This window comes from Capsicum annuum, chromosome 1 (assembly GCF_002878395.1).
Source record: "Capsicum annuum cultivar UCD-10X-F1 chromosome 1, UCD10Xv1.1, whole genome shotgun sequence".
Taxonomy (NCBI): Eukaryota; Viridiplantae; Streptophyta; class Magnoliopsida; order Solanales; family Solanaceae; genus Capsicum; species Capsicum annuum.
In genome coordinates this window covers 146,229,989-146,256,933 of record NC_061111.1, presented here as the reverse complement: position 1 = coordinate 146,256,933, position 26,945 = coordinate 146,229,989, and the positions used below count along the sequence as shown (strand labels likewise).

The 26,945-nt window shown below is 32.1% G+C and overlaps 1 protein-coding gene across 2 annotated transcripts; it reads right to left on the bottom strand.

The window, feature by feature from the left end:
- Nucleotides 1-17,515: 17,515 nt before the first annotated feature.
- LOC107838921 (SURP and G-patch domain-containing protein 1-like protein) lies at nt 17,516-26,207 on the bottom strand. 2 transcript variants are annotated; one of them, XM_016682199.2, is made up of 9 exons: nt 25,972-26,207; nt 23,818-24,263; nt 23,015-23,141; nt 22,422-22,525; nt 21,709-21,852; nt 18,964-19,098; nt 18,644-18,823; nt 17,947-18,125; nt 17,516-17,733 (listed from the first exon to the last, which is right to left on the bottom strand). In XM_016682199.2, the coding sequence occupies exons 2-9, from the start codon at nt 24,224-24,226 to the stop codon at nt 17,707-17,709; spliced, it is 1,305 nt and encodes a 434-aa protein (XP_016537685.1). In that variant the 5' UTR covers nt 24,227-24,263; nt 25,972-26,207; the 3' UTR covers nt 17,516-17,706. The 2 variants fall into 2 exon arrangements, with proteins under 2 accessions (XP_016537685.1, XP_016537695.1); XM_016682209.2 differs by lacking the exon at nt 25,972-26,207 and having other exon boundaries at nt 23,818-25,923.
- Nucleotides 26,208-26,945: the final 738 nt, after the last annotated feature.

The window sequence follows — 26,945 nt, the reverse complement described above, 5'->3', positions numbered from 1 at the left end:
ATCAATAGGAACCAAGTAATAGACTTTCTATACAATAACGATGTAATAAAGACTCATTGGTACATCAACAATGTGTTTCGGAATCATCAATATCACAACAATGAAATAGGAGCCTTTCGGTATATCAATGAAACATTTTGACACTTTATAGAATGGAAACAACTTCGTTGGTAATGTAAAACAATACATGTTTTTGGACAATCTCGGAATCTTACTTGATGGAACATTGGTGTTTTCATGCCAAAGAACATCGTTAGAGTATGCTTTACATACCTCGTTGTAGATTCGGATACCAATTCAACACAAATTCCCTCCTTTACAAATCACTTATCTACAATGAAATGTTTGGCATCTAGTATTAGCAACCCAACACCACAATTCTCTTCCATAATTCCATACAACCAATATTTGCAAAGCATTCCAAAAACCAACTTGAACAATCGGTTTATGTGTATATATATATATATAATCATCATTTCAATACCACATCATCACACCAAATCCCTTCACAATTCAACATAATCCAACTATGCACAAGAATAATCCAACATCATTTCCAATCATCTTTCAACAACAATCAAACAACATACTTCTTATGCTCACATGCATATATATATACATATCCATATAAATAACACCAACATAATTTACATCCTTACCATAAAATGGACCTTTTGATTTCAAAGTTTTGTTGGCACAAATAAGGGGTGCTTCTCAAAGCCCTCGAGACGGTGAACACAACTACGGAATCAATTTGGATTTTCTACGGTTGAATCACAAGATAATTGGAGTTGAACTTAGGCTAGGTTTTCTTATTATTCAATAATTTGGATGATAAATGATGGATATAAGGCTAAGTATATGTATATAATGACCAATTTTCGTCCATGAGGTGATGGAAAATGACCATATTGCCCTTAAAATTTAAGTAAATCCGAATCTGTCCATGGTAGACTGTTTTGATAGGCTAAAGTAAATCGACCATAACTCTTTGATCCGATATCGTATTTGGGTGAAATTGGTATCATTGGAAAGATAATGCAAAGATCTTTCATTGAATATAAAGTAGGCCACCCAGTTCGTCCTGTACAATGAGTTATGATCGTTTGAAGTTGACTCTAAAAATCTGTTTTGAGAGGTTGAAGTAAAACGAGTATAACTCATTACTTAGATGTTGGATTTGGATGAAACAAATTGCATTGGAAAGAAGACTCAAAGATCTTTCTTTTCATAGGTTGTAGCTCTCCCAGTTCATTATATTAAGGGAGTTATGATCGTTCAAAGTTGACCCAAAAAAATGGCTGGCCTCAGTAGTTTGTGTGCAGGAAATTTTCCTGCACATTTACTATTCCCAATATCCCGGCCACAGTTTTATAGTTTTGAACGTGCTCGATTATATCCAAAACCTATTCGTTTTTGAAAATCTTTTTATCGTTGGAAAGCTTATTCAATAACCTTCGTATGGAACCATCGACGGGAAAATTCCGGTATAAATAAAATTAAATAAAATTAATTCCATATAAATAAGACCAATACACGTACTTGAATACGCCAATATATGTGCTTGAATACGGGGTGTTACAGATAGACTGACTATGAATAGTTTTAGGTGGGATAGAGGTAAGCTGAAGAAATATTGGAGTGAGGTGATTAGGTAGGACATGGGGCAGTTACATCTTTCGGAAGACATAACCCTTAATAGGAAGGTTTGGAGGACGTGTATTAGGGTAAAGGGCTAGTAGGTAGGAGCATGTTTGTATAGTAGGAAAGAGTGCTCTGTTTGTATTGGTGTGCGTAGTGTCTTGTAGTCTCTCGTTCATAGTGTTTTGGTGATGTCTCGATTTTGTATAGCAAATTTATAATATTACTTCGTGGGTTACTTGTTTTCTTTATTATCTAGCTCTATGCCTTATCTGTTTTTTGCTTTTATGTTGTGTTATATTTGTTATCTATCTCGAGCCGGGGGTCTATCAGAAACAACCGCTCTACTTCATCTGAGGTAGCGGTATGAATTGCGTACAGTCTACCCTCCTCTGACCCCACTTTATAGGAATACACTGAATATGTTGTTGTTGTGATTATTAAGACTCAAAAATTTATTAAAAAAATAAAACCTAATAAGAGCTAAGTAAATTGAATTGTAATTCGCTTTTTAGTCCAACTAGTTTATTAGGTTAAATAATCAATGAGTGATATAAAAATTTGTCAATCAAATTATTCACATTTGTTATGAAACATAAAAGCAAGAACAATAAAAACAAATAGAGAGAGAAGAGGGAGACTTTTTTATTTCTCTTGGGGGATGAGAGATCATCTTGATTGAGAATATAATGAACAAAATCCCTCTATTTATAGGGGAAAATACTTTTAGTTTTTTACTAAAAGACAGATACTTCAAATCCTGATAGATATCAACTAGATCTTATTAAATCTTGATAGACATTCACTATAATGTAAATACATAACACTCCCTTTTGAATGTATAGATAGATAATGTGCCTCGTTAAAACCTTACTAGAAAAAATTCAATAGGAAAAAAAATCTAGTGAAGGAAAAAAGAGTACACATTCTAACAATACGCATATAGGCTGCCTTATTAAAAATCTTACAAGAAAAAACCAGTGGGACAAAACCTTGAAAGGAAAAAAGAGTACAACACGTATTAACTCCCCTAATGAGAACATCCTTTAGTCTTTGCATCTTGATCTTGTGCACCATATTCTTGAAAGTTACAGTTGGAAGAAACTTGGTGAATAAATCAGTCATATTTCTACTTGAATGAATCTGTTACACGTTAATATCACCATTTTTTTGGAGCTCATATATAGAAAAGCTTTGATGAAGTGATCTTCGTTCTTTCTCCTTTTATGAATCCTCCATTAAGATGTCTGTTGCATTGTCTCTATATAAAATTATGGGTACATTGTCGTATTTCAAACTACATTTTTCTCGAAGGACACATTCTCGGCTTGCTTCATGAATAGTTTTATCTTAGCATGATTCGATGAAGTGGCTATGATAGATTGTTTTGTATATCTCCAAGATATGGCAATATCCCCACACGTAAATATATAGCTTATTTAAGATGAAGTTTTATACGAGTCAGCTAAGTACCAGTATCAGCATAACCAATAAGATCGAGACTGCAAGCTTTAGAATAAAATAAGATCATGTATTTGATCTCATTTCGATGTCTCCTAATGGGAGCAAAACTATATCTTGCTAACAAATTAACTGAAAAGGTTATAGCATGCCTTGTAGTATTTTCAAGATATATCAGTACACCAATTGGACTGGGATATGGTACTTCAGGACCAATCCAATTCGATATGTTTCGCATTTCAGCAAATAATCTTATTGCTTTTGAAAACTTTCCAAGAGTTCCAATGATTTTCAAACCATCAATTTATCCCTCATAAGGATAATAAACAAGTTTCCCGGAAGCTTTATATGCTTTATGCATTTTGAATCTTTTAGGGATTTTCATATGGATTTTTGTCAAGTGACATCTTCAAGTGTCTGGATTGCAAATCAAATAAGTGTTATGCTTACCAAGATGCATCCTTTCATGTCACTTGATAAATATTTCTACGTCAGCATGCTTAAATAAACGTAGAATTTAGATCCTCATAACCTCTTACAATATTATGCCAATATTGTATCAAAGATATCATCGATGATATATTGGTTCATAATGTGACATAACATTTTGAGATCTCATCACTTCATTACTTTCAGGTACCTGAACCTTTCATAAGATTCCATAAAGTGTTATGTTGTAGGCTCTTCAAGAGAACATTGTCTTCTTATTGTGATTGATTGCTCCTCATCCTTTTCAAGAATTATTTTATTTGGAACCGATTAGTCTACCATATTTTACACATGCATAGACTTTGTCCTTCATGGACACAAAATAGGAGCACTTACAGCTTAAATATGAGATGCTTTCGGCATTTGACTTGAATTATTTTTTGAATGAGGATCTAGTGATAATTCCTAACATATTTAATAGCCGCTTATAATCTCCCCCTTATGTTAGAAAAACTAACATACATCCTCCATCTTCTTTGAGGAATTCATCTTTGTGTATTATGGTATATTCATTAATCGTACATCGCACATCAAAACTATTAGATGGAATAGTTGATTCCTGACCTTGAACCAACTGAGAAAGAAGAAATAATAATAATTTATTAGTCTAATGCATACAAGTGCTATTGTATGCAACATGTCATATTTTCGACCAACACATGAAGCTTTGTTCTCATTAGTAATGGTTTAGCTATTTATCGAAGGCATTTAATGCCAAACCATCATCATCAAGATGAATTGTCTTGATTACACAGTCTGAAAGTTATGCTCTTAACTTATTTTATTGAACAAGCAACTTTATGAATGTCAAATGCAGGTTGACAATGAATGTACATGTGATCATCTTATTGATGCATCTTTTCAAGATATCACATGATAGGTGAACGGACCCCTATTCACTTTTTATACTTTTTAGATTTTAAGGGATATAATCCCAAAATTAGTTGGTCCAACCAACTTATCATGAGAACGAACAACATTAATAGTAATGAAAAATTTTCTAATTCTTCAATGTATGCTCAATACTCAGTATGCACATCTTCGAGATGTCTCAATGGTTCATGGCAATTTATTAACTTTTATTTTAGCAAAATCCAAGTTTACCATGACATGTACCTTTTACTTTAGTAAATTTCAGATATACATGAATAAAGTTCAGATTTACTACTTCAGAAGTAGATTTCAAAATAACTCTTCTCAATTATTCTATCTTTTCGGAGGTGAGTTGTGTGTGATACAATCACAATCAAAGTGCACGTTTATATTCGCTTAGCTTTACTAAATATTATTACATTCACCCCAGGGAAGATCCGTACTTATAATAATCAAAATTTTTATTCCTAGGAATGAAATATAATCGTGCGTTAAGCCTATCAAATTATGATAGCTTATAACCTCTTTAAAAATATTGTTAATTTAAGACCAAATCGAGGTGTGCATATAATGTAGAGAACCTTTCTCCAACATATCTTTAATTATAATCACAATAAGTGTGTGAAAATATCATCACTTGTCTTCTTTCAGACATATTATATATTGCTACCACATTTACTTCAGAAAATGGAGCATATTCAATGGGTTAGATTTTACGACTTCTCATCACATACCCATTATTTTACCTTGATCATCATAATATCATCAATATAGTGCATTGAGATTCAAACTCAGCATATTATCTATATAAAGGCGTTTTAGGCGATAAATCGATGGGACTTGAACCCAATATCTTATTTTTATGGTGCATGCATTCATATCGTGCTTTTGGGAGGATGATCATATTCAAGTGGTCAAATCTTTCTTTTAGGCTATTCCACAAAACAAGTGGATCCTTAGTAGTAAGGTATTCAATTTTCAGAATTTTGTCAAGATGATGACACAAGAAAATCATAGCCTTAACATGATTTTGATTAGATATTGTGTTTTCTTTCTTTACGGTGTCTCCAAGACCCATATTTCAGCATTCAACACCCATAAAAGGTAGTTCTTGCTCGAGGCAACAAACTCAGATTTTGTGAGATTATTAGCAATATGAAAAGAAAGAAAATAATACCTTAACCTTCAAATCTGAGACGGCAGAGTCTCATGCTGATAACTTATTATGAAATATAAAAGAAAGAACAACAAGAATAAATAGAGAGAGGAGGGAGACTTATTTATTTCTCTTGAGGAATGGGAGATCATCTTGATTGAGAATATAATGAACATAACCTCTCTATTTATAGGAAAAAATACTCCTAATTTTTGACTAAAAGATAGATACTTCAAATCCCAATAGATATCAACTAGACCGTATTAGATCTTGATAGACATTCACTATAATTTACTGTAATGTAAATACATTTATAATAACACTATTATTTTGATTCATCTATAATTCATCTTTACCTGCTAATTTAAAAGCCAGAGACAATTCAAGATTTATATTTTCTCTGTTTTAAATAATTGTCATCATTTTTATTTTACACTATCTTAAGAATATTAACTGTAAGTGAAATTAACTAAATATCCTTATTTATTGTTCTTCTCTATTAATATTTTTCTTTTTTACACTATATTGATATCTCTCCATATTTATGATTAAGGTAAAGATGAAAAAATAAGTAATTATGTTTTGATTTTTTAAAATGATAAGTATTCCTCCATTTCAAAATAGTTGACTTATGTTGACTTGACGCTCCACTTAAGAAATAAATTTATTAGAGGTTAACTTTATCAAATTATCCTTATTAATTATACTTTAAAAATATAAATTTGAGTATTACACTTTATTTAGTCATTTAATAATAATGATTGTACCAAAAGAGCATAATAATATTTTCTTAATTTAATAAAAGGGACAATTAAATTTAAGTACATATTTTGTTTTAGTTAGCCTTTTTACTAAAAGTATTTTATTTCAATTTAGTTGTTCCATTTATGAAATTATTTTTTTTATTATGTTATTTTAATATTATTTGTATCATTAAATAATTATATAAGATATATATATATATATATATATATATATATATAAATTTATATTTTTAAAATATAAATAATAATGCTAATTTAACAAAATAAATTTTTAATAAATATTTTATAAGAAAGCTTCAAGGCAATAAAGATCAATTATTTTAAAAGTAAGGGGTATTTTATTTGTTGGGAGAGGCATTATGGGCATGAAATCTGAAATTAGATTCAAACTGCTTCGACGTTTGAGCCCCATGGCAGCTATCACCTGACCGTACACCACCCCCATCCCCCTTCACACAATCCCCTACCCCACCCAAACTAATTTGTTTTTACTTTAAAAAAATAGAGAAAAGGATCAAAAATACCCCACTATTTTAATTAATTGATCAACTTTACCCTTTGTGATAATATGAGGTCAAATTTATCCTTAGTATTATCAAACTAAACAAAATTATCTCTCAATTGGATGAAATTCATCCAAAATAACTTATTTCAATTAACTTAACAATTATCTTCATCTAATCTGTTCTTAACCAACCAAACCCATCTAATTAACTTAACCCTCCTCCCAAACACACACACACACCATTTTTTCAAATTAACTGCCACCGTTATAAATGGGCAAAGATCTGATGTTGAAAAATGATTTTACTATTTTTTTCCTTCTTGTTAGAAGTCAGCAACCTTCATAGCACCTATGTCTTTGTCGAAAAATAAGAAGAAAATCTCAACAAGTGTTATATCTAAATTCATATTTTTAGTATCCTAAATACGCACCAATCAACTCAGGGCTTACTTGCCTTAGGGGAATACTTTGAACAACTTCGTGTTTTAAGCTCACAATGGGCTACTCGTCTTCGTGAGCCTGCCTAATGAAGTCTGAGAAGATCCTCTGCACGTTACTTGAAGAGTTTTGCCTTCAGAAAAGATGTTGTTTAGTGTAACTAAATCTACCACTATTTTATGTCAATAAAACTTTGAATATGAATATATTAATTAGTTGTACATATCTTTTGATGTACTGTGTAAGGGGAACTTCACAATTGGATTTTACTGTATACCAATAGGTCTCGTGAGGATGTCGAACACTTGTCCAGTGTCTACGTGAAACTTGCATAAAATTTTTGTGATTGTGCCACTATGTTCAAGAGTCTGTTGTGGTGTTATGTTTTCGAACAATTTTTGAATGTGTTGGAGATGAGAAATTGCTATGTATATAACATACATCTGAGCATGGCATAACCAATATATGGTGTGTTTTTTTCCAATGATTTGCATCTAAATATTTACTTTTACAGGTTTTTGTCCGGAAGACTGTTGCTCACTCAGAGAGGCAGATTCAGGATTTAAGCTTAATAGATTCAACATTGCAATATACTCATAGTACTACTAAAAATATGAATTTTGATTTAGCACTCATTGAGATTTTCTTCTTATTTTTCGACAAAGACATAGGTGTTATGAAAATTGTTGGCTTCCAACAAGAAAGAAAAAAACAGCAAAATCATTTTTCAACATCAGATCTTTGCCCATTTATGATGGTGGCAGATAGTTGGAAGAAAATGGGTATGTGTGTTTGGGAGGAGGGTAAAGTTAATTAGATGGGTTTGGTTGGTTAAGAACAAATTAGATGAAGATAATTATTAAGTTAATTGAAATAAGTTATTTTGGATGAATTCCATCCAATTGAGGGGCAACTTTGTTTAGTTTGATAATACTAAGGGTAAATTTGATCTCATATTATCATAAAGGGTAAAGTTAATCAATTAATCAAAGTAGAGGAGTATTTTTGACCCTTTTCTCTAAAAAATAATACTCCCTCAGTCTCATTTTATGTGTCGCCATTTAATTGGTCACGAAATTTAAAGAATAAAAAAAGACTTGATAGTAATATTTATTAAATTGTCTTTTATCAAAAAATGTGCTACGATCTTTTTTTAAATTAAGTGGGACCAATAAAAATAAAAATGGAATTGTGTCTTTAAGTAATTATCAAATAAGGAAAGATAACATTCATTTTTAGAGGACCAAAAAAGAATGATAACACATAAATAGAACGGAGGAAGTAATAAAATTTTGAAGAAATTACAAATGTTGCAAGGTTAATAAAAACTACGTTCATTTTTATGTTGTCCATTATCAAAATAAATTATCCACCTTTTGTTGTTCGATTTAAAAACTTGAGGAATAATTTATTATTTAATTTATATTTTATTTTTTAATTATAGTAAATTTAATATATATTTTAAAAATTAAATTTATTATATTTAACAATAATATAATGAAATTATTAATATTTTATTTCTTAGTTTTTATATGTTAAAATTATACTCCCTCTGTTTCAGAATAAGTGAATTGTTTGGGTATTTATTGGTGTTTCAAAATAAGTGAATCATTGAATTTTTTTTCCAAATTTATCCTTATGATTTGACAATCAATTAACTTTTCAAAAAGTATTACAAGGTCAATTTTCTTTTTTTTTTCAGGTAAAAATGAAAAATTATGTTAAATTTATGTCTTTAATTTTTGTGTTAAAATTTAACAATTTATTTATTATGAAATGGATGGAGTATTGAATAAATAAAAATGAATGGAGAGGGTAGCTTTGAAGATTAAAAGGCAAATCTAGTGATATTTTATTGCAATATAAAGTCGACTCCAAAAGACTCCACTTCGAAATAAAAAGGCGCATTGAATATTTTAAGGAAGGATTATAGTATTTCATTTTATTTTATTTTATTCTCCTTATCCGATGAGCACTTGTTGTAGGAATAGTATATATGTTAAGAAAAAAAGAAAAAAGAAAGCACATTTCTTTTTCCCCTTTTTTATTCCTATGGAATGGGACAAAAGGTTCTCCAAATTCTAATAATTGTACCCCACTATCATCTTCACTTTTATGTGGCCAATTTTCCACTTTAAAAAAATGGATTTTTGCTGTGGTTTTAGATAACTTCTAGCCAAAAGAAAAAAAAAGAAAAAGGAATTGCAATGTAAAAACTTACTTAACTTAAAGGTGTTTGATAAATAACTTTATTTTGTACATGGTATCTAGCTCGTCTAACGACTTTCTCCGACACAAATGAACAATAGTAACCTTTTAATGTTTATAAGAAAAATCATACATTAAGAAATTAATATAAGCACAAAAACCAGTATCCTAATTTTTTAAAAAGAGTAATCTAATAATACTGGGTCGCTTAATTACTTAATTAAAATCTTTAGTTAAGAATGAAAAAATACTTATTATTCCACTACAATCTTTGATGATCATGATTAGATTATCTTAAAAGTCATGTATAATAAAATTACATAATAAGACAGATACATTGCTACTATTTCCACAATATAGAGCCAAGTTAATGACAAGTTCCTCAGTCACCTGTCAAGCTTTTTTATAAGCAAATGCATGAATTAGTTTCATACATTGAACATTGAACATTTTTAATTATTTGGTTTTTAATATATAACTGTGAAAATGAAATTTAACATATAGTCGACAAACATATTATATTACATTTATTATTTTACTTACATATTGAGGTGTGGGGTTGGACTTGGGGGTATGGTTGAATCCTGAACTAAGATCAAATCAACCATGACGTGTACTAGTTTATTTATATTCTTTTGAGAATGTTTTTTTTTATGTCAGAAGATGAAATCAGAATAAAATTTCTACTTCCTCCGGTTTATTGTTTATAGTACTTTGTTTTCTAATTCATTTAAACATATATGTTTTTTTATTTGATAATTTTTAATTTAATGTTTCACATCACATAACATATGACCATAAAATTTTAACGAATTTTGATATATTTTAGATAATTTTAATTTAATTTGTAAAGAATAAAGCATACACATACCTTTCCTCTACCTCTAGAAGAGACAATTTTGAATAGACCTTCGACTTAAGAAAAAACTATTCAAAAAGTAACATAAGTATAAGAAAAACAAGTAATAAAAATATTAAATAGTAACTAAAATGATAGTAGAGATAGAAACAGAAATTAAAGGATAAGTGAAAAATTACATAAATACACAAGTTAACTACTAGTTATTACATAATATTCCTATTTTGAAAAGTAATTACAAAAATTTCATATTAATTATACAAAGTCCCGTCCTTTTATTGTTTCTCTTTCTTCCCTCTTATACATTTCAAACACCCGTCTTTTGCTCCAACTTTGTGCTTCTTATTATATTATATGCCTAAAATCAAACTTACGTAATTTGGGGGATTTTAAATTTTTTAATTATCAAGCATTAACTGAAAAAGTGATTAATTTCATCACCTTCTTCATTAACTGAATAAAGTCCTGGTGACGAGAGTTTTACCGACGTTCTTAACTTCAAAAATCAACGGTGCCTTGATGTCATATAAGTCCTTCTTTGCATAGGGATATGCTCTGTACACACAAATCCACATAAGTAAACCACATATTACACACAAAAAGAGATAAGGATTAAGGTGTTGAATGCTACTTCGTTCCCTTGAAAATCCTCTTGTTCTTGCCGACGGCCATGTTGAGAAGGAGGGATTAGAATTGATCTTGGGGTTTTTGCTCAATTTCTTTGCTTTTGTAATCTCATACCATTGTGAGAGTTGAATTGGTTCATAATTTTTCATCTATTTCAAATCAAATCTTGGAATTTTTGCTCTATTTTGAAGAGTTGCTTGTATATTTGATTTACCGTAGTAAAGGTAATAACTTATCTATTGTGACTGCTTATACATAGAACTGGTATGTATGAAAAATTTGTGTCTAGTATAGAATCATATATTTTTTTTTTTGTATTGTAATCATATATTATATGTATTAGAACTACTTATACATATCTATGTTATGTATAGGGAATTGTTGTTGCATTAAAACAAATTATACATATATATCTTATGTATAGGGAACTGTTGTTTTAATTACCAATATTTTTTATACATTTAGTATATTGCAATTATAATGAAAATTAATGTATTAAAACAGATTATACACATATACCGTATGTATAGGGAAATCGCAATTTTTTTCGATCTTTATCAATTTTTAATTCCATAGCATTCGTCGAGATCAATTTCAAGAATGTTATACTTTTTGAAACAACAATACCATCACTTTTGTATTGTTCATAAAGAATTCAGAATGGCAAGAACTCGAATGCCTCAACAATATGGCGATGTTCATATTGATGTTGATAGACGGAAGAAAACAGATGTTTTCAGATTTTTTTTCAATTTGAATTTCAAATTGCAATTTCAAGAAAAAAATCGCAATTTCGAGAAAAAAATTGTGGTAATGTTTAAGGATATTTTTCAATTTGAATTACGGTTACTATTTTTAAGCCTCCACAAAAGCAGTACATTAATTACTGCCATTAATTATGTGAGAGAATAATGGTATCTGATTTTATTTTCTTAATTTTAGGCAAAACAATTTACCTCATACATTCCACTAACGTATAAGGTACAAAGACATGTATATGTATTTTTTCAAATCTGGAAGAGAGAAACTAACTTTGGGATCCTGTGTAATTACTTTCATTAAGGATGGGATTTATGTTGCTTATACATAAAAAATAAAGAGGCCATCAATATAAGGATTACTAATATGTAAGGATAAAAAGACAATGCACTTCTACCTACTAAGCTTTTATTCTAATTTATGTCCCACAGACCCTACTCTGTTATCCAAAGTCATGTCTTAGGTAAGTTGAAACTGTATCATGTCCCATCTAATTACATTTTATCCAATACTTTTTCGGTCTACTTATACCTCTTATGAAATCATTCATAACCAACCTCTCGTACCTTCTTACTAGGATCGATGCATCTCCTCTTCACATGTTCTCATCATTTAAGTCTTGTTATCCATATCTTGTCCTCCACTGAAGTTTGTCTAGGATAACCTCATTTCTAAGCATATCCCTCTAGTATGCGTACACATCCGTCGCATAGTCCTCATTTTTGCAACCTTCATTTTTCAAATATCAGAGTTCTAGACTGACTAATACTCTACCTATATAACTCAATTAATCTACCCACCATGCTGTGAAAATTGTCTTTAGATTTGGGTAACACTTTCTTATCGCATGTCTAAAAGTAGAAGTGCACCACTACTTCATCCTCAACTCTACAGCCTCCTTGCCAATTTCCTATTTCCTTGAAGAATAGATCCAAGATACTTAAAATGTTCTCTCTTTTGAATGACTTGTCTATCAAGCCTCATAATCCACATTAGTTTCATGTATTACGTCTTTAAACTTGCATTTCAGTAATGTCTTATTTTTTCTCAACTTAAACACTTTAAACTTCAGTATTTATCCTCAAACATCAACCTTAAGCAATTTTGATATGTCTCATCAATTAAAAGTATGTCATCCGAAAAATAGCATATATCTCAATACTTCACCTTGAATTTAACACGTTAATATATCTATCATCAAGTTAAATAAAAGTCGGCGAAGATTTGATCTATGATATAAGCCCATTAAAATTGAGAAGTTTGAATCTCTTCCATAATTTCAGACCAAATTATTAAATGATATATGGATGCATTATATATTTTAAATTTAAAATTACAAAAAAAAAATCTTTATTTTCTAAAACTCTGTATTAAATCAAAATCAGATAACTAAATGAACTGGAGGGAGTATTCCGTTATGATGCCATAAAGTCACGGATTATATTCAAGGTCGACTCAAGCCTAAAGCAACTAAAGTCATTGCTTTGGGCCTCGAACTTTCGGGGGTCCTAAATTTTTTAATATGCGTAAATAACTTCGTTTATAAATAAATAGTGTTTCTAATTTGAGGAAATCCTTTAAAATAAATTATTCTTGAAAATAAAAAAGTATTTTTGCTAACTTATTTTCAATTAATTAAATGTCTCGAAGAAAAAAGTAATTCTTTAATGATATAGAATTTCATGCATCCCTCAGTATCATTTTACTTGGTCTTCATTCTAAATATGTTTGTTTCACATTAATTGTTCATTTTCACAAATCAAGAGTGTTTTATTACTTCCTTTTCCATATTGCCTTCGATATTAAATAATTAAAGAAAATAGTAATTGTTAGATTTTGAATTTCAAGACATCATTAATAGGGTTAATTTTATAAAATAAACTTCAAATTAATATTTTTTTAATGGGCCTGTCAAGTCAAAAAAGGCCAAGTAAAATGAAACGAAGGAAGTATTAAAACAAGATTAAGGCAAAATGACCTTCTGGACCCCTGTACTATGTCGGTTTTGTAAGTTGGACACTTCTACTTACATGTTTGTCATCTGGATCCCTGAACCCACTAAAAAGCAATATTTCAAACTCTTTAACCGTTGACTTTGCCTATGTGGCATGAAATGCTAACTGGGACTTGAAAAGTGTAGTCACTCGCCTAGAGTGCGAGTGGGGGTCAATTTTTGATCAATTTTATATTAAAATAATTTTAAAAATTTAAAATAATATTAAAATTATTATTTTTTTAAAAAGTCTTTTTTTCCTCCATTTTTTTTAATTTAAAAATATTTTTAAAAATAATAAATTTTTTTTAAAAAAACTTCCCCATCACCCCACCCTCATCCCCACCCCACCCCAGCCCCCGTTCAGCCCCTCCCCACCCACCCAGTCCCGTCCAGGACTCCCCACCCCACCCCAGCTCCCGTCCAGCACCCCCCGTTCCCCCAAACCCCCGCCTTCTCCCCCGCTACCCCCCACTATTTTCCCAGCCTTCTTCCCCAAGCCCCTCGATCTACCCCATCCCAGCCCCCAACCCCTCTCCCCCACTGCCCCACTAGTTCCCCAACAACAAAGAAACTTTCATTCAACCAATTCACAAAAATTTCAAGAATTCCCAACATTAAATTTTAACCAATTCACAAAAATATTCACATTGAATTTCAAGAATTCCAACATTCTTGAATTATCCAAATCACAAGAAATCTCAAGAAAAATAAAAACTGAATCTTTACTTTGAATTTCAAGAATTTTCACTTTCTTGAATTACCCAAATCACAAACATCCATAAAAATTGAGTTTTTACATTGAATTTCAAGAATTTCAAACTTTCTTGAATTACCCAAATCACAAAAAGTCTAAAGAATGCATAAAAATTCAAGTTTTTTGAATCACCCAAATCACAAAAATCTCCAAAAATTCCTTTTTTTCATACTTCTTAAATTTTTTGCCCCTCACCTTTTAATTTTTTCGTAGAGCAAGAAGAATAAGAAGATGAAGATGATAAAGGAAAAGAAGAATGAGAAAAGGAGGAAGAAGAATAAGAACAAGAAATTGAGAAAGAAAGAAGGCAGTCAAGAAAGAACGAGAAAGAAAGAAAAAGGGGAAGAGAGGGAAAGAGGGGGGTTGTTTATTTATTTATTTAATTATTTATTTTAATATTTAATATTTTTTATATTAAAAATGACATGAAAGATGACGTGACAGATGTGACAGTTGATGTGGCAGCTGACGGGCGAGAGTATATTACACTCACAAAAAAAGTGTTTAAAATGTTGCTTTTTAGTCGGTTCAAGGATCCAGATGACAAACATATAAGTAGAACTAGAAGTGTCCAACTTACAAAACCGACATAGTACAGGGTCCAGAAGGTCATTTGTCCAAGATTTATTTTGAAAGACTACACAAAATTTTTCCTTAATCTCCAAAACACACCTATTTTGAAATAAAATAAAGATGCTAAAACACTTTTATCTCGATTTACGTGTCATTTCAAATTTTTAAAAAGTTAAAGAATTTATGTTTAAGCACATTTGTTAAAGTAAAAAAGTTTGAAAATAGAAAAAGAGTAAAATATCATATAAATTGAAATAGAGGGAAAAACTAAAAAAAATAGACTCCAAGTGATATTATATATAACATATTATTATTATTTTACAATAAAATCTTAGAGCCCCTCAGTAAAATTTTGCTTTAGGCCACCATATTTATTGAGTCACCCCTGGTTATATGATACAAATCAAATGTTCCAACTGAGTTCTATTTCTATTTTTGAAAAATAAGATAAAATTGCAAAGACTGTTTCTTTCGGTTATCACTAAATAATTAAAACAGCTATCACTAAATAATTAAACAAAAATTAGTAGCTAATTTTATGAACTGGTGAATTATTGAAATCGTTTAGCTATATAAGGCTATTTAATCATAAATTAACGACGAATTTTCATAGCTAAAATTCCTAAATTTGTATAGTGATTGTGTATAAAGAAAATATATTATTTGATTACTTAAAAGATAATGCAATAATTGGTATAATAATAAATTTATAAAAATGGTTAGCGAAAAATAAGACAAGCAATCTGTTAAACCATTATAAACTAATTATACTAATAGCATAAAAATTACCTCTGCTTTTAATATCTACAAGTTGCATCGTTCTAATTTTGTTGATTAATAACCAATATATGATTAGGTATGGAGAAAATTCTGTTGGAAATGCTGTCACCTTAATTGATCCGTAACGCACAATTTGAATTAGTCGGGTTCCAATGTACACATCAAACACCAGATGAGAAACAAAAAACAACAACAGATGGAAGTGAAAACGATAGAAGAGATTCTTTGTTGAGGAAGTGGCAACTATGGAATTAATTATTTCAGTGCAATCACTGGTAGAAAAAAGCTGCCCAATTAAAAACTTCAGAACTAAAGTTATATTATCTCTGAGTTCTATTTTAGATTTTACTAAAAATCTTTAACTTGGATTTTATTTAAAAAAATAAAACTAGAAAACCTAAATGAAGCACTAAGGAACCTAAATTTTACCTTTTGCTTTTGTGGATTCGTGATGGATTTGGAATTAGATTTGGGGCATATATCTTGTACCTGTGAATTCTTATTTTCATCCATAATAATAATAATAATAATAATAATAATAATAATTTATATTTAAACAATTTAACTTACTATAACATGTTAAATAATATTAATAAATAAATATAAATAATTTATATTCTGAATAGTATTACTGCTGGACAGCCGACACTTGCTTTCCATTTCTTTTCACACACAATGCCCTCTATATGAAGCTACCCAAAAAGGACCAATTAAAAGTTGTCTTTTATCATCTCTTCTTTTCTTTCTTAAAAAAAAAAAAAGAAAAACTTGTGAACCTTTGTTTTCTATTTTGCTCTTTTTGTGTTTAATTAATTTATTTATTCGTTTACTTTTCTTCTATTCTCATTTTGAATCTTTTTGTTCTCGAAATATAATTATTCATAATTCATCCCAAAAAAGCGTTCCAGAACGAGGTAAACCGAATTTAAACACGATAGGAATACCACTAAACAAGTATAAAATTTGATGAAACGTTTCTAAGATTTGCTCTCTATAGGACGATGGATAAGTGATTTGGGAAAGGACGATAAGTAACGAATTCACATTCACCTTAACATATATGCGTGTGTAAATATTACTAATTTTTAAATTCTGAATTTATAATTTGGAAAGTGGAATGAATTTAGATTTGTTGACCTTCTCGAATTAAACCATGTATAATTTCAATATCATCCAATGCCAAATTGTATTCTGATCAAGAGGAACTAGAGGATATTTTATACCTTTTTTGGGATAAGAATAATTAATACCACAAAGTACATTGACTTTGTACCTACACAACAAAAATGACAATACATGTACGATACACCTCCTCTGTCTATTCGAAATGCCACTATCACTACTTCAAAAGTTAGACAACACGGTATACATAACTTTTATTCAGTTTGTGAAAATGCAGCTATTATTTCAACAAAATTAAGGAATTAATCAATGAATTCACACATCAAAAGTAAAGAGTATTAACCCTCATACTCTGCATGATCGACATCCGAATAACAAAGCATCATGACAATTGCAACGGAATAGCACAGCATACTCAGGAAAATGAAACTCCCGCTGCTTTAATATGTATTGCCGTAGATATGTATGTTTGTTCAAGTGTGAACTTAGAATAATCAAGAGCCAAAGAGGTGAAGGTGAAAGATATATTGGAGTTCACAACACACGTCATTTCAATGTTTTAAATACAACGAATTCAAACTTGTAGCAGTAGTATTTAGACCAGAATAACATCAACTTCCAACTATTGTCTTCCTGAATAAAACTATAACTCTAAGTACTCCAATATAGAGGTTGAGTAGACGACCAGCTCGCAAATTGCCTCAGTAGTATGCTTTTCGCGGATTATTCTGCAAAAACAGATGTGCCAGCCTTAGTTCCAATTGAAAGGAAAATTTATACATTAATATCCCTCTCCACTCTTATCTAAACCGGAAAACAAATTCCCAAAACGAGAACCAAAAGTCATTGTGAGGCAAGCGTTACTACACATACAGTGCCTAAGCAGGATCCTCCCTCCTGTTAGGTGACAAATTACTTTATAGAGGAGATAAAGCACATACCAGTGGATTTGGCCTGTACTTGTAGCCTAGCATCATCCGTTTCTTATATTGATCGTAGATATCATCTTCTGGAGTGACCTCACCTGGTTGGTTAGCACCAACACCCAAGTTATTTGATTTTACACTGCCAGCCGAGATTGGATCTGCAATACCACTTTTAGAGCTCCCTAGTCCTTCACCTGCAGTTTCACATAAAGATTTAAGACTCCATAGGAATTTGTAACTTGCAACTCCTAAACATGGAACTATTTGTATTTCAAAAACTCAGCATTTTCTGACTACGAAACTCCTTAAAACTACCTACATAGATGTGCATGACTTGCATAACAAAGACAAAGTTACCAAGAAATTCTATCATAGGAGACATAAGATATAAGTTCAGAATTTCAACTACATGTCCAGGAAAGTTCGACAGCAAACTAGTTACCAAAAAACAACTTGCTACTAGTGCATTCATGCAATTGAACAAACAAGATGAGGTAGGGATGCTTGAAACTATTGTCTCCTCATCAAGCGCAGAACAAACCCAACCCCTAACCTTCATGCTCCTTCAACCTCAAAGCATAACCTCTTAAAATTGACAAACCCTGCCTCTGAGCAAAGGTCTATAGAAAAGGGAAATCATCTTCCTCTAGAATGTACTGGTTCAAATTATTCGCACCCAAACAGGTCCATGTTTTGCTAGAGGGAAATATACCTTCTCTCCAACCCATTTTTGACAGAAGTTTGTGGCCAATATTATCAGCTTGTATTTTCGACCTTTCTGCTGCCTCTATGGCAGCTTTCCGAGCAGCTGCATCATTGCAGGTAGACAAAAACTTAGCCAGCTCTTCAGGTGGAATATAGTCTCCCATATGATGACCCTTCTTTCCTGGAACTGCAGTGAAAAATAAGACATGAGAAGAGTTGCACGTATTTTAATAAGCAATGCCTGCACCCATTTCGAGCTCAGAAATTAAAATTAATAGGAAAATCAGAACATAGATACAACAGAGTTGAATAAAATTAGTAATCAACCTTGGAGAGAAGCAGGTGGAGGCATCTCATCTTTCGAGGATCTCGGTGCCCTCATCTTCTCTTCTGCTGCAGCTTTCTTCATGTAATATTCCATCATCGCTATTGGATCGGACCCCGATGGACCGCTTGAATGACCTGAAAAGACAATATCAGTATGAGCCCAACATAACTGAATAGCTTCGTGAAGTCCATCATCCAATGAACTTACAGCAATATGACAACCTGATGCAATACAGAAGGTGCACAAATTATAGCCCAGATGAGTTAACTCATCTTCCAAGATAGGAAATAGGAAACCAGTTCTTCAAAATCTGCAGCTTCAGGAGCACAGAGTCGACGGGGCTTTGTAATTTAAAAACTGATGTATGCATTGGTCACAAATTTTCCAAGACAGGAAATACGAAACCAGTTCTTCAAAATCTGTAGCTTTAGGGGCACAAAGATTCTAGAGGATCTTGTAATTTTAAGAAATGATGTATGCATTGGTCACATAGTAAATGAGAACTATACATCGGAAAGGTCACACAAATTCAAATTCATTGGAAAGGTCGTAACAACTCTCCCTCTTTTCTTCAAATTAGTTGTCCAAATTCTTTTTCATCCATTCTACAACAATATCTGCTTCTTGAAAGAAAAACTCTTACCATTTTATTTAAGAGTTAAATGAACTTGATTGTGCCATGAACAAATTTAGACACACACACGTGTGTTCATGGCATGAAATTGGATGTCCCAAATTCTTGTATCTGCTTCTTGAAAGAGAACTCATACTTGAAGAGCTGAGTACTATCATACCATGCTTTTGTAGAATAAACATGCATGCGAGACACTAGCACAACAATAACTACTTCCAATGCCAAAAAAGGTTGGGAAAAGCTGGACAAATAAAGGAGAGACTTTCTTTACAGGATTAAGGCATTTCATTTAAGTGAGATGGTCTACAGGAGTTCTAAAAACTTGCACTTGCATAACGGAAGTCTGCTTTTAAATGGCTACTGAGGTAAACAGGAGGAAGAAGAATGGTGGAAAGAAATGGTAGCGAAAAGATATAACAAAAGTCATTTAACTCTGATTTGTCTGGACACGGGAAACCTATTAGAAGCTTATGGGATGAATTCAGATGTATGTTAAACTTTAAGGTAGGCGATGGTAGTAAAATCTACTTTAGGTAGGATGCTTGACTGGGCATTCCAGAATTGTATTGCTTTGCTCAAAATTCTAATGTGACAGTAGAACAGTGCAAAAAAAGAAATATTGCTGGGCTTTCAGGAGGAGTTGCAATGACTTGGAAAGAGAAAGAACGGCTCCATTGTTATAAGAAGTAGAAACACAACACTTCTATCTGAAGAATCTGATTCACTAAAATGAATCAGTGTTACTGCAGGAAGTTTTCGGTTCAATCAGAGCTAATGAAACTTGAATGTCCCTGCAGATCAGCATAGAACATGGCCATGGAGAATACTCTGTAGAACATGCGTTCCACCAAATTTAGCCTGTTGGATTGCAACATCTGAAGCTATCTCAATTCAGGTATCTAACAAAAGAGGGATATGAACGTGCGATTTAGGTTCTGCATATGTAAAAAGGAAGTGGAGGTACAAATATACAAATCACCTCCTTCTACATTGTCAGTTACATTCAGGCAACTAAACATTTGCAGTATGCTTCTCAGCATATTTGGAGTTAAATGAGCTAACTCAGACGTCCGAAGAAGCTACACTTGTACTGGAAAAGAAAAGCACTTGCCAAGGAAAGTAGGAAGATTTGGTAGACTCGCCAGCTTGCATCTGGTGAACAATTTGGCAAAAGAGAAATGAAAGATACTGTGAGGGAAAAGTAGAGTCCTATCTGGAATAAAATAAGATAGGAATAAATACAGATTGTATGTTGCTCTAGAAGCTTAGTGTAAACTGGATGATATCTCAGGAACAAATAAGCTGAGAGATTCCATTAGCTCCTTGCAGACAAGCACAATGTCCATATTGTAACCCTTACGCAACCTTTTTGAGTATCCTTATGCAATCTTCTGAGTAATCCTTATGCAACCTTTTAGAGTATCCTTATGCAATCTTTCTGAGTAATCCTTATGCAACCTACACAATCTTAGTGCAGTTTCAGTTGTTCAATAAACCCAAGCACCACTTTTCTGTTCTCACTATTATAACCATGCTACAAAACTGATCTGCCTCAATAAACTTGTATATAGTAACCTATATTCACAAATTCAGGTGCAAAAGCAGATTCTCCATGATTGGTCATCACATTACACCCAAATCCAGTAGGGTAAATAATCAAAACAAAATCAGTGCTGTCAAAGCTGCATTTAAAGCGCGCTTAGCCCTATAGTGAGGAGCAAAACATGTTGAGCGCTTCGCCTCACCTAGTGGGCACTTCAGTGTCGTCATGTAGGCTCTAAGGCATGATTTCTTGCCAATGAGCATAATCCTTTAGAGGTGGCACTAAATATAACATTTGATATCTCACTTCTCCATAATTTCTTTTCAACTCATTTGTCCATCTATTTGTTATTCATGTTATTCATGCTTATATTTATTAGTCTTGGACTACAGATATGTATTTGTATTTTTTTCCTCCATTTGCGCCTTTCTTCATTAAAGCCCATGCTTTAATTGCATTTTGTACTTAAAGCCCAGCGGACATTAAGAGTTTTTTGTGCTTTTAACCTTTCATAAAAATGCCAAGACAATATATGAATATACAGACTCACATATAAAATGACATTACCAGATTTTCCAGCCAACTCTGAAGAACTTGTATTAGTATCTGGTGCTCCATACAATGCTGATGCAGGAGTATGGTAATTCAAATGCTGCTGATGTGACCTATGAGAACTGCTTGTTGAACTAGGAGTAGCAGTACTAGTAACTCCTACAGCAATCAAAGGCCAATCAAGTAAGTAACATGGAAGAATCACCGCAAACAAACGTCATGTCAATCAAGCGACGCCAGATGAACTGGACACTAGATGCAAAAAACACGTTGGCGATTTAGTTCGATAACCCAAGCTGTTCATCTAAATGCGTGCACACAAGCACAGATACGGAACATAAAATGCTTATTAAACATGGTCAACTTAAGACCTTGAGATTCAGAATATTGTAACCTCAAACCATTTCACAAACACTCATAGGACTCAAAATCATAATTTAGTTAATTTTGTTTCTCAAAAGAAGACACGCATAGAGCCAATACCAAGAGATAGCACATGAAATGAATGGAACAAACAACTAAATCTAGCTTCTAAAAGGAAAAGATAACTGGTACGACCCAGTCACATTTGTGTATGTATAAAAGTCAAGGGTTCCAGTGCTACAATTACTGCCACAAGAACTGCTTGCAGAAACATACAAGAAAGCTAGTAGCATCCTGCACTACTTAAACGGAAAGCTAATTAGGCTTGCGCCAGCAATATATGCATGTTGAGAAATTTTACTCACTATGGGATGTTTGAGCTTCGCTGGTCTGTGATAGAGCCTTTTCCTCTTCACTAAGTTGATATTCATAGTATTTGTAATCAGGACAGCTTTCATCAAATAAGAACCTGCGAATATATCAAAAGCCATAAACAATATCAAAAAATAATTTTCTGTTTCCTTGGGAAGAGAGAAATCAAATAATTGAGCGCCAAACATTCATAATGGGCTTTAGATAAATCTCCAGCAAAGTAAACTTATTAGATACAAATCTAAAAGAAACCAATGATTTTGGCAAAGAAAGAGGTACCAAACACCAGGACAAAGTTTTTTTTTTTTCGAACTTGGTGCAAACACCAAGACAAAGTAGAGAGTGAGCAATGGCAAGAGAAGAACAAGAAGTGATCACCAGTTCTTAAGAGGCTGGGGGGACAACAAAAGAAGCCAATAGATGCTACAAAATTCATGGATGTTAGGTCATGAGACTACAATTGCACTTTCTTGTGCTTTGAGAAGACAGAAAAAAACACGACAATCTACGCCGTAAGAAAAATCAATTTTTAAAGAAATTATGCGACGATTCCACATGAAGAGACCATAAAGATTCTGATTCATACTTAAATGGTGTGTCTCCTGGATTCTTTTGGCGTGTGATATGCTCAAACTGTCTTCCATTCTTAGCCACAAAACTTGCTAATTTGTCTGCAACTTTCTTCACTGCTGGATCACTTGGGGGATTTGGTGCTGCATGTCACTTAAAGCACTGATTAATACCAAGAGCATGAACAAGTGAATATAAATTACTCTTGTAGCCGCATTTTCCAAATCTTTCATTGAACATCTCTTTCCACCAATGTTGGTAGGGACTTAAGATACAAGCTGCACGATCAGACAAGAGTAACTCAAGAATGTCTAATCCTCCTCCACAATGCCTAGAGAATATCCTCAGTACAAAACAAAATGGTAAAATATTGACTAATGAAGGGCTTCGAAAATTTGCAACATAAGGCTTCAATGACCGATAGTAATAAATGAGAACCCATGTCGCCAGTTGCACAAGACATTAGGTGAATTATGTGATTCAACCAAAAGAAAATTACCTCATTCTGCCCACCAAGAGAAAGCAAATTCTCTAAATGGACAAGAACTAAGACCACTCCATGAATTAGTGAAATTTCTAGGCTATATGACAAATCCATGAAATGTTATGGGGATTCCTCAATCAAGCTAGCAAACAGAAATCTAAGGAAAGGGAAACACATAGCTACATAGAGTGTTGTTCCAAGAACCAACATGTGATATCATGACTCATGAGCAAAACTATACTTTATTTACCTAAAAGAGAGGGGAATAGAGAGGGATAGAGAGAGATAGAGGAGTTATCATCAACAAAATCACGATGTTTGTAATAAGTATTTACCAACATCAATCTGTCTAAGAGGCTGGTGCAGAGCATGAGGTTCCTCCGTCCTCTGCCGTTTAATTGGCCCATCTCCTGAAGAATTCCCAGCATCTTTTTCATCCTCATCATCCTCATCTTCACCTAGCCTAACAGAAGGCACAGCTATTTTGGACTTCTGTTTCAGGCTGAATGCAAGTTTCCCACCTGAAGCAACTGTAGCAGTTTTTCCTGAAGCATTAGCTTTAAGTTGCAAGCTTGGCTTACTAATGACGGCCTTTGGAGTTGAAGCTCCCAATACACTGGAGGTTTTCTTAGACTCTTTCAAGGAGGTACCCTTCTCCTTTTCCTTCTCCTGTTGGAGCTGTTTGAACCTCTCCATGAAAGAACCATCATTGACAAATAAGCTAGAATCTGTTGGCTTCTCCATTGGCAAAAAGCCAACTATTCTTTTCTGCCAGCTGTAACTGCTCAACAAGCACTCTTACAATAATTCAGATATTGAATGGTTTCATTTTTCGTTGAGTAAATATTCACAGACTAAATGGTTTTATTATCACTTCTTTCTTTAATGTTTTGTAAGTGAACGTCATATTTACATTCCAAGTTGCATTCTCAAATCCATCTTGTTGAAATCAGAAAAGAAAATGTAAATTTAATATAAACATAAAAGAAAGCAGGTTTTTCCATCTCTCCCACTCCCCTAAGGATTTTTTAGCATCTGCAACAAGACCGTGCACGAGGGTGAGGGTGATTTTGACAGAATTTAAAGGAAGTTGGGACAGGAAAGATGGATTTCCCTTCCGTCCAACTTATTAGAAAGTCAAGGACCCCATGCTCCTGAACTTCTTTACACAATCAGTAAAGTAGTAGGACTTCAAAGATATAGGCATATAGCTACCCACATTCTTCTTAATTTAGATTCTTTAACCCATTCAAGCAAAACATATGCTAGAATATTTCATTTTTTCTGTTGGGTACTTCACATATCCAGAATCAAAATTTCTTATAACTTTCTAGAAAGATTCATATGGATGCAGATAGAGAACTTGTACTAGTATACATCCAATACTTAATAGAACTCATGAGAAAAAATCATTGACCTGCTATAGTATCAGTTGAACAACCTTCCCTAAAAGAAACGGTATAAAAACAAGGCTCACCGTCACTGTGTGCTAAAGAGCATCACTTTTGTTCCTCTTTATGCAACATTTCTTTTTCTTTTTTTGAGAAAAGTAACAATGCATTAATCATCAGCCTCTTCTTTATGAAACAGTTTTCTTCTTATTTTCAGAAAGGTAAATATGTATTTATCATCAGCACGAAGGCTGTGCTGGCAGCCCATTTACCATTCCATAGAGCAAAAGTATGTCCTTGTTCCTCTTACTAAAATTCTATAAACTCTAGTGATGTTTCAGTTTTGTTTACATAGGTTTCTTTACACCAAAATACAGTTACTCAACAGATTATCTAGTCAACACAAAAAACCCTAAGCCAGACTATGTGAAACAATGACCATCAATATCAACTCATTCAACAATTAATCAAACCACAAAAGAGCATAAAAAATCAACAGAAACAAGCAAACTTTTTTACTTTGATGTACTAATGATCTATATTGCTCGGACTCTACAAAAATATCCGCGGGTGTGTGTCCGATTCTCCAAAAGTAGAGTATTTTTGGAGAATACAACACAGGTACATCATCAACATAGCTAATAATTGACCGAGGAAAATACATCATAACATCTGATTAAAGCAGAAACACTAACAAATTCACAATCTTGCTCAAAACCCAACAATTAATTGAAACTACAAATCCTAAATTCATAAACCCACAATCCAACAACCTTAAAATTCGACACCCAGTAAAATAAAAATCAAACACCGAAAATCATACAATAAATCCACAAGCCACAAAAACCTAAACTAATTTTAAGAAAAAAAAGTCGAATGCTCAAATATCGGCCTCATTAAATCAATTAACTGAAATTAGAAACCCTAAATTCATAAAACCCACAATCCAACAACCCTAAAATTAGACACTCAATAAAATAAAAACAAAACCCATACATTATTACAATAAATCCACAAGCCATAAAATCTAACCCGATTTTTTTTTTTTTTAAAAAAAAGGTCGAATGCTCAAATATCGGCCTGAATAAATCTATCTACCTGCAAGTGGATCCCGAAATCGGCAAGTGTAAGGCGGATTGAGGTAAATTAAGCAATGAAAGTGAAACCCTAATTTGGAAGAAAATAAGTGGTAGTAATTGGTATTGAAGAGAAAGCAAGGTCCGTTAAACGAGCGGAGGACCCGACGAGAAGGAGACAACACGTGACTTTCCACGTTCTGTCGATGTTGATGGATATTTGGGCATTTATATGTGTGACTTTGCTGTCTCTAATCTCTTTTACTTTTACCAAACAGGGTCAAAAATATTTATAGTGCTTGAAATTTATTGAATTTGCTTTTTGGTATAAAAATATTTTCATTAATTATTTAACTAGCATACATTCCCCGCTCGTGGACAATATTAAAAAGATAATTATAATATTAAGCGTTTGTCTACTTCCTTCGTTTTATATTAGTTGGCTTTTATAGATTTAGCACACTCATTTAAAAAATATTAATTAGGGGATTTATTAAAAAAATAATTATAATATTAAGCGTTTGTCTACTCCCTTCGTTTCATATTAGTTGGCTTCTATAGATTTAGCACACTCATTCAAAAAATATTAATTAGGGGATTTATTTTACCAAATTAGTTAATTATACTTTGAAAATATAAATTTGAGTAAATACACTTTATTTAGTCATTTAATGTTAATGGTAGTATTGAAAGAATATGATCAAATTCTCTTGATTTCATGAAAAGGATAACTAAATTGAACCAAATATTTTTATAAAGAGGACCAACTAAAATGAAACGGAGAGAGTATTTTTTAAAAAATAATCGTAGGCAAATCTTTATTTTTTATTAAGTTACAATGGTCAAAAATCAAATAAATTATCATAAAATAGAAACATGTTTAATACATCATTACTCAAAGTATATAGTGTTAATCATCGAACTTAGTTGTATACAAAGGTCTCTATATATATAATACCCTCCTTTTTAAAATGTCAGCATGTATAGTTTTTCTAT

Excerpts from the sequence above, each read along its gene's own strand:
- LOC107838921 (XM_016682199.2), bottom strand. The coding sequence starts at position 24,226 with ATGGAGAAGCCAACAGATTCTAGCTTATTTGTCAATGATGGTTCTTTC. Across the intron at positions 22,526-23,014 it reads CCAGGAGACACACCATTTAA|GTTCTTATTTGATGAAAGCT; the intron begins GTATGAATCAGA and ends ATATATTCGCAG. Across the intron at positions 18,126-18,643 it reads AAAAATGGGTTGGAGAGAAG|GTGAAGGACTAGGGAGCTCT; the intron begins GTATATTTCCCT and ends GTGAAACTGCAG.